Source organism: Cylas formicarius, unplaced genomic scaffold (genome assembly GCF_029955315.1).
Source record: "Cylas formicarius isolate icCylForm1 unplaced genomic scaffold, icCylForm1.1 PGA_scaffold_3__17_contigs__length_32017465, whole genome shotgun sequence".
Taxonomy (NCBI): Eukaryota; Metazoa; Arthropoda; class Insecta; order Coleoptera; family Brentidae; genus Cylas; species Cylas formicarius.
Window position 1 is genome coordinate 13,742,677 of NW_026844326.1, and position 12,409 is coordinate 13,755,085.

Here is a 12,409-nt window from a genome sequence, read left to right on the forward strand (position 1 = left end):
ACCTGGGTGTTATGTGGACTGAATATTTAAAAAAAAATGTTGTTTCTTCATTAATAGAAGCATGAATCGAACGTAAGTACTTTTTAACAGTCTTGTTGATCAATACATCTAGTTTTAGATTTTAAGCAAACATAAACATTTACAATACAAATTTTGCACTTTCAATGTTAACTTTTAATACGCCTAATATTACTAATATAACTGGTATTTTACTTAACAATACTTTTTCCGAAATTTCAAAGTTGTGTTTATTATTGTTCCAACCAACATGGAGTTTGTGGTCATTGAAAAAAGTTTACGATTGGCTAAAATATTAAAAATCTGAAAAATATGGTTGAATTTTTACCAAAATTTTGCCACATTAATTTGTTTACCACACATTGCCACAAACGAAGTTTGTTATTGGCAAAAATTTTGAAAACCTGATTGATTTTTATTTGACTAATTTCAAAACACGTAAAAAAAATTGATATTGTTGCCACAAACATGAAGTTTATGATTGTTGATATGTTGATATTAAATATCTAAAATTATGTTCCAAATATGATTTGATTTTGAATAGTTTATAAACACGTTTAGGTTTAAAAAAAAATCCAAATTTCTAACTTAAAAAAAATTAATATACTTCTTCTAATCCTGAGTTTGTTGACAGCTATTCTCAAGAGGACATTCCACACCTCCCTCCTTCTACCTTGACTACGTTTTCCCTTGATTTTGCCCTCTATGATGTTTTGCAGCATCATATATTTTGGGCTTCGAATTATGTGTGCAAAATATTCAAGCCTTTTCATTTTAAGCGTTCTCATTATTTCTTCCTGTTTTCCCATTCGGTGCAAAACTTGTGTAGTTGTAACACTATCAACCACGATATCCTTAGGATCCGTTGGTAACACCATCTTTCGAACACTCCATTCCCTTTCCTTTGAGACTACTTCACTCTTTTCAATTTTTATATTTTATGCCCTACCTTTTATACTCTTTCACTTAGAACCATTCCAAATGCACTTCAAATCAAAAAGTAACTCATGTCAACTTTTGATTCATTCACAAAATAAGTCGAAACCAGCAGGAACATATACAGAAATTAATGATTTGTAACGTTTTCATACTCTGTAGCTATAAAATCGATTTTCCATGATTGAGTTCAATCATATAGGAACTTATCAAGCAACTTTGAAACAAAAATTGGTAATGTCCATTCAATATGCGTATTCGCAAGATTGAAAATCTCGTTTTTAACCAATGACCTAGGAGAAAGAGTTAAGTGTGTGGAAATCGCTGTTTAGAAAGAAAATGGGCAATGTGCAAGTTATCTAATAGCTATATGCAGTTTAAGCGACGTCGCCATAGTTTTAACATACCTTTGAAAACGGAAGAAAGAATGATCCTAACTGGTTATTCCAAACACTAAACAGAACCAAACCATTTTAAATAACTGTTTAATAAATATTAACACTTTGTTTTTTAATTGGAAACAAAACATGTCTCAAATCTCAAAAATGACAAAATCACCAACATTGAACAATCAAATTCGGCCTCCAAATTCAAAATGTCTAAAATCCCGTTTCCTCTGATATGTCAAAATCTTTACGTGTCGTACTAAAAGGCGCCAATGGTGCGTTTAGAATGTGATCACGCTTGTGCGAAGCTCCGGCAATGTTGAAGGCTTGTCGGGTCTCTTGGATATAACGTCTTTGTTGAGTACCCCATCTTTGGCCAAAAAAATACGCTGACGAAATGGCACGAGGAATGGGAGCGGCAAGGGTATGCGCAGAATTTTAAATTTCATTTAAAAATTCCCATAAACTGTAGCCTTTAATTTTGCCCTCTTGAAAACCCATAGCAATATGTACAAAGTTTTGAAATATACGCAAAAAACTAAAGCATCACCTATACGGTGGCTAAGGCGGATAATTCTTGTACTGTAAATATAGGTAGTGTCAACAACTACAGTTTTAAAGAAAGGCGATTATTAAAACTGAGCTGCCTTTTATGAACAGTAATTTGATAAAGTCACGTTATTTGGTAAATCCTACGGAATATATCCCGATAAAACATATCCATCCAAATCCGTTGGTGCAGTCGCATTGTCTAAAACAGTAGCCAAGGCCCAGTATCTTTTCCGCAACCAAAAAGCGGACGCTTTCGGTTGCCGATTTCTCGTGAAAACGCCTTTTTTGTTACCACCGACTCTGGTGTACGCTAAAGGAAAAATACAGGTTGTCTTAAAAATATTCTGATATTTAAAAATGTAAATTTACTGGACGTCCGAGTGTAAAGTAAATAAGGAAGAAACTGATTCTTGTCAAACAAAATTTTGTCCTAAAATAAAATTCCTATGAGTATTATTCTTGTTGTTTGAACGGTGATAAAGTGATCGACCATAATTCTAGATACATGCTTTTTCCTAACTGATAAAAATACCTAGTTTATTGTTTTTTTTTCACTAAGTAAGCAATATTTTGGAAGGAAGTCATTTTTTGTTTAATTCTTAGCTTAAAATACAAAAGCTACAACATTTTACGTGATACTCCTTATTCCAATGCGTTTGCCGATGTTTTTGATAAAACATTATTCAACGCTTACGTAGGTGCGTGCCCGAATATAAAAAAAAAACGCAAAAATGGCAAAAAATTTCAAAAACAACATTTGGACACTTTTCTTCTTGCTTCGTTTTTGTGATCTCTATTTATAGAAATATCCAGTACATTCTTACTTACTTTGTGCCGTCTTAAAATCAGCGAAGTTCCAGATCATCTCCCCAATAAACCACCCTTCTTCTTCCCGCAAATAATCAAAAGCTTTGAAATATTCAGACATCAGAGCGGTTTGGTATTCCTCTGACCAGATAAAGGTCGGCAGCTGCAAGCCAGTTCGCGCCCATTAATTGTTAATATGCTTTTTGAAGCTTCCTTACCGTATGCAGGCCTTCTAAAGTATCAGCCCCATATTCGGTGTTTATGACGGGTTTATTATATTTCTTATGCCATTCCTGAGCCTCTTCGATTATTCTTGGCATGATCTCCCCAAGTAATCCTGGATATTCGTACCACCCATCGTAACGATTAAAGCTTACAATATCAACATATTTGCTCTAAAAAAGTTCAACAAATTATACTGAGTGTCGCACAGTGGATGCCCTGGCGAACTAACCAACAGATTTACTTTAAATTATATATAGTGATGTAAAAGCAGGTGCTCTATTGTTGTTGTAGTGTCACTGGTTGAAACACTATGTGTGTATCATTTTTAATAGTAAGTCAGAAAAGAATGCCTGAGCGCTTCCAGGAAATGTCTAGAAAAGTTCTTCTTTCCATTTAATTAAAGCGCGGAACTATTCTTTAAAGTCTAGGAAATTATTTCTAATTTTATTTTTTGAGTAGAATCTAAAAACACAGGGGGTGATGTTTAAACTAAGCACGATGTTGCCACGTTTACATAGAATAGGTAACATTGCACAATTGAAAATATTTTAGAGCGATAGAGCACCTCCTCTTACATGACTCGGTGTAATCTACTTCAGAGGCTAAAAATTAATGTTTGCTTAATTTTCCAAAATTATTGCTGGTTATTTTTGGCAAAATCCACTAAAATATTATAGCGTTTTTTTTTATGAAATGGAATTTAGAATGAACGAAAGTGGTATTTGTGGATATATGAACTTTTTCTCTGTTGTATTTCTGCATAATATCACTTAGAAGGGTTTTATCGCTTACACCATAATCTTCTTCAGGGCTGACGGCGATAACAGCTGTCACGGGTCGAGATTCATCAAGACCCTTGATGTGTTCCACTACGTTTCTAAAACAAAAGATTTGATTCGACGGAATGTTATAGTCCCTAGGCAAACTTGCTTAAAATATAGTTCAGATTCGTTGTGTTGTGTTCTTGGTTCATTGGCGACGGACCACAGTATTACCGACGGCCTGTTTTTGTCCCTTTTGTAGAGTTCCGTTAGCGATCTTTGGTGATTTACTAACAACTTGTGACTAAATTGTCTGGAAACGAACATCATTAGTGTTATTGCTTTAACACAATTTTGTCTTACTCTATATTAACGGCAGGCACCTCATCGATTATCATTATACCAATGCGATCGGCCAAATCCATGATTTCCTCTGCATAGGGGTAATGGGACGTTCTGTAGCAATTGGCTCCTATCCATCTGATGAGGTTGTGGTCCCTGATTACCAGAGGCAAATCCAGACCTTTGCCGCGAATATCGGAGTCTTCGTGTCTACCGAATCCTAAAGAATACAGAAGCCCCGTTTTTTTATTTCGAATGTAACTTTAATTATTTTGCTTTAGGAGTAAATTTGTGAATCACTATCTACCAGGTAAGTCACTATTATTTAAATAAAGAAAGTTAATTAAATTAATAAAGCAGGTAAAAAAACGACAGAAGTACGTCTCGATAAATTTTTACCGGTAAGACTAGAAAGCACGATCAGAAACGGACCAATAATCACCGAATTTCATTTCATTGTTGCCTACCTCGTAAATAAATGGCCCTTCCATTGATTTTAAAAGTGGTATTGTCCCAAGTCAGCTCCCTAATCCCAAATGGCTGATTGTAACGGTCCACTAAAGTCTCATTTTCGAAAACATCTACCTGCATTTTTGTTTTTGCAAATATGATATACAAACCAAAAATGTACATTTAATTTACCCGCAATGTGTAGAGGTATCCTGGATATGGATCCATCAAATATGGCCACCACAGGTGCGGATTTCCTATTGTTAAGCCTTCTATTTCATTTTGGGTTGTACTCGAAACGACTTCTTCACCAGATTTGTCCAAAATGGTCACCCTGTGAGTCGTGACGTTTGATTTCCCAAGAATGGATACGTTGTACGTAACATACGCTAAGAAATGCGGCAAAATTTAAATCAGTCTTTCACGAAAACGAGATTGCCATACCCGCGGAGTCTTGAAGGCTGGTCCTGATGGTGATGTCGTCGACATATGCCCTGCTGGTGGTGTAAAGTGTAACTGGTCTATCGATTCCAGCGTAATTGAAGAAATCAAACGTGTAGGACTGAGACAAAACACCGCTGCAAGTCGTGTAGTATGATTTACTGATATGCATAAAACATTTTCTATGCTGTTTAGAGACTTTAATGGATATATAGATTGAGCGTGATGTTAAGACAAAGCCTATAAATAATTCTGACAATAATAATAATGATGATTTATTAATTATCCAGTATACAATTGAACATGATAGAATTCGCAACATATATTACACTATAGATACTTGAGAAATAAAAGGCAGATGCCTGGATGAAATATATATTCTATTATTCATCAACGTGTATTTCATGGAACTTGTATATATTATAACATTACTTCTGAGATTCCCAATTTTGGCATCTTCCCCGATATATAAACGGAACCTGATATTAGTATTAATTAATATTAAAAAATATTGAACCAGTTTTCAAAATTTTTGTACATTTTGTTCGTACATAATGTTATGTAGATTATTTATAAATCATTGGGAGCCACTTTGGTTGACGAAACTTTAATAATTTGTAAATTGAAATATTAATTAGGTTAGGAACACTTATTAAGATGATCTCGCTTAAGGATATTTGCAATTACTGATTCGGTAATGTGCTTTTAATATGGAAGTAATCAATATTTAGCAAGTAACCTTGTAAAACAAAATTCTTGAAAGAAAAATTATATGGATATTTTTAAAAATTATCAATTTTGCAAAATAATTATAACAAAAGTTATTATTATTAAAGGCAAATCAGCAATTAGTTCATTTTATAAAAACTACTGACACTCATGAAGTAAAAACCAGTTAAAGGAGATAGGAGTGACTAACAAATGCCTCTTAACTGTAGTACAGCCTGAGGAATAGTTTGCGATGCTGTTTTGTAAACTTATTTTTAATCATGCACCGCAGGTTGGCGCAAACGTAATAAACAACTATGTTTAGAAATGCTGTCTCGTTAGAGTTTTAAGTAATCCACACATTGTCACGGAAATTCATACAGGTCTTACCAATAGAATAGAAGTATTGTTTAAAATTACTTTAACACTCTGCTTCCCAGTAGGAAAGGATTTGTGGTCATACGCTTGCATATTTATTTATATATTATCGGGAAAATCTGTGCCCTCAATTTTGGAACATATTGTAATAAAAATCACATTCTACCGCGTTAATTTGTTGTCGTTTACTGCATTGGTTAGTACTTGTTGGTAAGTTAAATACTTTTTTACAAAATTTATTAGTATTTATTACGATAAAGTAGTTTAGTATGTCTTGTTAGCTGTTGTTAAATTTTCCTTCTTGTTTAACTTAACTCTGTGGTTAATATTCTGTACTAATAAGAAGCTTTGTTACTAAAACTGAGATCGGGGCCATTTAATCCGTTTTTAGTTTAAAATCTGGAGCTATTTTTATTGAATAAATAGATGTTTAGATTATTATTATTATTGTTACGTACCTGTTAGTTGACCTGCTCACAGTACCCTGAGGAATAGTTGTATTGGTCAAAGTATTGTTAACCGCGACTATGATATCATTTTCTCCATCGAATTTGAGTGCGGACGTAATTTGAACAGTAAACGGTAGGTGTCCTATTGTGTGGTCAGCGATGTGCTTGCCGTTGATGGTCTGTTTTAGGTAAAAATGGTAATAGCAAAATTGATAATGATTTTTTGTCATTCCTGTACTTACGATGTTGGCGCTGTAAGATACGGATCCAAATCTTAACCAAACTCGTTTCCGTCTCCAACATTTCGGTACAAAGAATTTTCTGTTGTACCAAACTGTGCCAACGTAGTCACGTAGAGCTTGCTGTGTGGCCACATCGTTGTAACTTGATGGGACGGGCATAAGATCCAAATCGAAATCATTTTCCTAAAATTGCGCGATTCTGGGATGTATGTAATTGATGAAAGCGTCATTACTTGTTTGAGTTGAGTCTTTAATATGCTCTCTTGTGGCAATCTAGTTGCTGAAGCATTGGAAATTTGCTGACCCACTTAAATATTAAACACGTTGAGTGCTGATATTCGAAAATTTGCAATTTATTAAGAGCTTTGTTATCTGCGCGGTTTAATGACGCCAATAAAAACACTTCAGTCAATTTTCAATTGTTCATGCTTAAATAAAACTTGGTAAATGCCTATATGCTTGTTTACTGCTCTTCACAAATTACAGCTCGCAATTAGTATATTACGCAACAAGTGCGGTAAACGGCATTTGACTCAAGAGTTTATTTGACATGAGCGGAGCGAGTTTTTAATAAACGAGTGAGTTAAATAGTTTACCGAACGTGTTGCATACTGTACTTTTTCTACGACCCTTAGTTTTTGAGTACATTTTCAGCACAAATACATTCACTGACATGACCGTCAGAATTGATAAATGTCAAAATTCAAAGCGTAAGTTTCGTTTCCCATGAATCCAAGCCGCTTCAGACATTTGCGGGATTTTACCGCACTGATTTGGGAGCAATCGGACGTTTTCGGAGATATTTCCCACGCTTTGAATTTTGACGTTTGTCAATTCTGACGATCATGTCAGTGAATGTATTTGTGTCGTTTTGCGAAAATGCAGCCAAGAACCGATCGTAGAAGAAGTATAGTATGCAACTCGTTCACTAAAAGATATTTCATTCTCATATTAATATATCATATAATATAATATAGCCAAGAACGATTCCACCAATATAGATACCACAAATATAGTATTTTGCTCAGTTGTATCTCTATTGCTTTCTTGGAATCTGGTATAACGACTATATTTCTAGTTCCAGTTATTTTAAGGTAATGTTTTTTTTGGACAACTTGTAAGTGAATTATTGTTTTCCAGATCGTTGAGAAATAACAATATAATAATATGGTGATCATATATAGAGAAATATTTTGTTTACCTATATTGCAATTCGAATTACGGAAATCACACAATTTTTCCTAATTATGCCTCACATTTCGTATCTTTTCTTTATTATTTCATCAAATTTTAAAAGTACGGACAAAAATATTCATAATTGTTATATGATTTTATGGTAACAAGTATCTAATTTTTACCTCTGGTAATCCGGTGGCGTTCCTATCCTTCCTAAATTGCCAAAGACCATCCAAAGACAAAATTTCTCTAGTTTCAGACACACGTGGTTGCAAAATGCCTTTACTAAACGATAAGTCGCTACCCAAAACCAGCAACGTCACAAAGCCAACTGCTAAATCCGCTGGGCACCAAATCATATTAATAAATAGGTGGTTTAGTGGAATAATCAACCAACGCCATTAAAATGTCTGCCTTAAATAATAACGGCAATCGTGAACGACGGGCCATCTGTTTATTGATACTAACTGAGAGAGCCGCGTCTTTATATTATCAAAATGTTATCTAGCATGTCCTGAGACAATGCGCTCTAATGTTTTTATAAAAACTGTACTATATATATATATATATATATATATATATATATATATATATATATATATATATATATATATATATATATATATATATATATATATATATATATATATATATATATATATATATATATATATATATATATATATATATAGATATACAGTACAGTTTTTATAAAAACATAATATGATGACACTATATTCCGGGATATCATCCGTTCGCTTGTTGAACTCCGACTGGCATCCTGGAGTGTTTTCGGAGCGCGAGCATTCGAGATTCCAGTCGGAGTTCAACGAACGGATGATATCCCGGAATATAGTGTCATCACATTTTTCCATCCGTGAATCAATACGTGAATATATATATATATATATATATATATATATATATATATATATATATATATATATATATATATATATATATATATATATATATATATATATACAGGGTTTTTCACTTAAAACTCCGCAGGCCAATAAGTCCAAAACGAAAAGAAATATTTAATTTATGTAAAAAGTAGTCAACGTGTGGGGTCAAGTAGATATTTCCTAAAGTTTAAAAAATTCGACGCCTGCAAAGAGCTGGGCGTCGCGACGCGTCGAAAAATTATTCGATTGCAGAGACTTTGGAAATACGCGCATACAAAAGTACATATTATTTAAAAACTTTTTTGTTATTTACTCAAACTTATTTACTTTACCCGTTTCTAAGTTATACCGATTTAAAGTAAACATTTCTTGATTAATAAAAAATGTGATTAACGCTTATTTTTACAAGTATGCCATGAATATTAGTTATTATGGCAACCATTGTTATCGCAGTTGTTTTAAGTGCAATTAGAAACAATAGATTTCAACTATTTTTTATCGATTTAGTTCTGATAATATGATAAATAAATGAAAAAACAGTAAAATACCTACAAGTTAATAACCAGAATTATTATTGCAATTAACTACATAATAAGACATTTCAAAAATTTTGTTCAAAATTATGTCCATCTGCTCGAACACAACTATCAAAAACTTTTAACAGATGAGCTTGGGTCACTTGTAGGAGAGTCCTTCTTGTGATAGCGGCACACGCTGCACTAATTTTGTTAATGAGATCAGCCATATCTTCGATAGGTTCTTCATAGATGACGTTTTTTAGGTCGCCCCAAAGAAAATAATCTGGTGGTGTAATGTCCGGGGACCTCGCCGGCCACCTTACCGGTCCATTAGTACCAAACCATCTATTGGGGTATTCTCGGTTCAAATACCTCGTTACTATTTGGGCATTATGTGCAGGCGCTCCATCCTGCTGCTTCTAATAGCTCCGGAAGTGTAGTTTGAAGAAATCTTAAATAGCGATCTGCATTTAAAGTTCCTTCGTAAAGGTAAGGTCCAATAAGGAATCCATTTAATATGCCGCACCAAACATTGATACTAAAAATTCGTCGGTTACTTCTTTCTGTAATCCAACGAGGATGGTTTTCGGACCAAAATCGACGGTTGTGTCTATTAACGATTCCATTATTTTGAAATCGACTTTCGTCGCTCCATAAAATTTTCGAGAGAAAATTTGCATCTTGGCTATACAAATCGGACAATGTCCCTAAGAAATACATTCTTCTAGCATAATCGCCTGGTTCTAGTTTATGAACTAGTTTACTTTTGTACGGGTGAAAAGAGTTTCTATGTAGAATTCTCCACGAAGAACTTATGGTAACACCGGTATTTTCTTTTATCTCTGACAGGGATATCTTGGGGTTATTATCAACCTGCTGAATTACAGCAGCAGTATTTTCATCATTTGTAGCCGTCCTGTTCCTATCTCTTTTAGGTTTTATGAAGCTGCCATATTCTCTTAAGTTTTTACATAAACTTGAAAAGGCTGTTGCATCGGGGACTCTTCTATGCGGATAACGCCGTACGTAAACTCTTTTTGCTTTTCTACAATTGCATCTGCATTCTCCAAACACCAGTAACATGTCTACTTTTTCCTCATTGCTAAATTGCACCATTTTCACATAATAATTCTTAGTTTTTTTTTAACCGAACAAATTTGGATATTTCTTGTGACAAAATGTGACAATTTTTTGATACAGCAATAACAACTTACGTTTGTAATTGCACTTAAAACAACTGCCATAACAATGGTTGCCATAATAACTAACATTCATGGCATACTTGTAAAAATAAGCGTTAATCACATTTTTTATTAATCAAGAAATGTTTACTTTAAATCGGTATAACTTAGAAACGGGTAAAGTAAATAAGTTTGAGTAAATAACAAAAAAGTTTTTAAATAATATGTACTTTTGTATGCGCGTATTTCCAAAGTCTCTGCAATCGAATAATTTTTCGACGCGTCGCGACGCCCAGCTCTTTGCAGGCGTCGAATTTTTTAAACTTTAGGAAATATCTACTTGACCCCACACTTTGACTACTTTTTACAGAAATTAAATATTTCTTTTCGTTTTGAACTTATTGGCGTGCGGAGTTTTAAGTGAAAAACCCTGTATATATATATATATATATATATATATATATATATATATATATATATATATATATATATATATATATATATATATATATATATATATATATATATATATATATATATATATATATATATATATATATATATATATATATATATATATATAAACAATTCAATCTCTGAAATCCAACGGGTTTGCATTTAGAAAAGATACGTTTTATCTGTTGTATTGTTTATTCGCACACCACAATGGTTAAAATAGTGTGTGTGATATATAATTTGCGAGGCTGTTTTGAGTGATAAACCAGTAAAAGCAAGTCTGCAATCTTTTCAATCCTATGGTTTGAGGGATGTGTATTATTATTAATTTCGGTTGCTCATTCCCTGACCTGATTGTTGTCTCCAATTTACTTTTACCTTTTCTATATTGGTCACAATTATTTTTGAATGGACTTTAATAGCAATTGTTGATTGGTTTTTATTATCTTGATAAATAATGCCCACCCAAAAAATTATGTAATAATCTCAACGAAATATTAAATATATTAAGTGGTGATGTTGATTTACTGCTTTGATCAAACCATTTCAATTATTTACATTGTACATTTTTAAATAAAACTGGATAACTTTTAATAATTTATCGCCTTGTGTTTACTCTTTTCGCAGATTTGCAACAAACTAAAATTTTATATATGTTGATGATGAGCGACTAAAATTGGCGAAACAAAATGAGGATCGGCTAAGAGCTGCTCAAGGGGTGCATAACATCTATCGGTTTTTAAGTGGTCCTTCCTATAATCTAATAAAATAGCGTAATACAGCCAAGAAAGATTGCACCAAAAAATACTACGAATATAGTATTTTCCTTAATTATGCTTTTTGAGTTTCGTGAATTTGTTCAATGCAACTTGCTCCAACAACTATATGAGTAGTTCCAGGTACTATTGAGCAGTGTTGCTTTTTGGAGAACTTGTAAGTAAATTATTGTTCTGATGATAAAATTATAGATAAATATTTTGTTTACCTATATCGTACCTCTAATTATTGAAACAACACACTTTCTACAAATTATGCTTAACACTTCGTAATTTTGTTGACCATTTTACTTTTCATCAATTGTTATAAAGGCACAGAAAGAAATATGCATAATTGTTTAATGGTTTTATGGTAGGAAAAATCTGATTTTACCTCTGGTAAGTAAACTCGTGGTTGCAAAATGCGAGTAATAAGTCGCCACCCAAAACCAACAAGGTCACAAAGGCGATTGTTAGATTCGCTGAGCAACAACCCATATTGATAAATAGCAGAAGTTTAGCAGAATAATCAACCAACGTGATTCGAATGTCTGCTTTAAACAATAATTGCAATCTCGGACGTGTTTATTGGTACAAATTCGGAGAGCCGCATGTTTATGTATTTTTAAAACGATACTTTGAAAGACTTTTGTGTGTTATGATTTCAATCTCTTACAGCTAACTGGTTCATAAAGACAAAGATACGTTTTATGTGTAGTT

General features: G+C 33.1%; 1 protein-coding gene across 1 annotated transcript; it reads right to left on the reverse strand.

Moving 5' to 3' along the window:
* Positions 1–1,538: 1,538 nt before the first annotated feature.
* On the reverse strand, positions 1,539–8,309 carry LOC132699177 (beta-glucuronidase-like). The gene is made up of 12 exons (XM_060665746.1): positions 8,054–8,309; positions 6,696–6,878; positions 6,463–6,632; positions 4,922–5,055; positions 4,670–4,866; positions 4,495–4,612; positions 4,049–4,247; positions 3,855–3,998; positions 3,717–3,801; positions 2,918–3,094; positions 2,721–2,862; positions 1,539–2,202 (listed from the first exon to the last, which is right to left on the reverse strand). Exons 1-12 carry the CDS (start codon positions 8,228–8,230, stop codon positions 2,033–2,035), a joined length of 1,896 nt encoding a protein of 631 aa, XP_060521729.1. The 5' UTR covers positions 8,231–8,309; the 3' UTR covers positions 1,539–2,032.
* Between the last annotated feature and the right edge of the window lie 4,100 nt (positions 8,310–12,409).

Coding starts and splice junctions, on each gene's coding strand:
- LOC132699177 (XM_060665746.1), bottom strand. CDS start 8,230: ATGATTTGGTGCCCAGCGGATTTAGCAGTTGGCTTTGTGACGTTGCTG. Junction 4,613..4,669: donor GATACCTCTACACATTGCGG/GTAAATTAAATG, acceptor ACAAAAATGCAG/GTAGATGTTTTCGAAAATGA. Junction 4,248..4,494: donor AAGGGCCATTTATTTACGAG/GTAGGCAACAAT, acceptor TGTATTCTTTAG/GATTCGGTAGACACGAAGAC.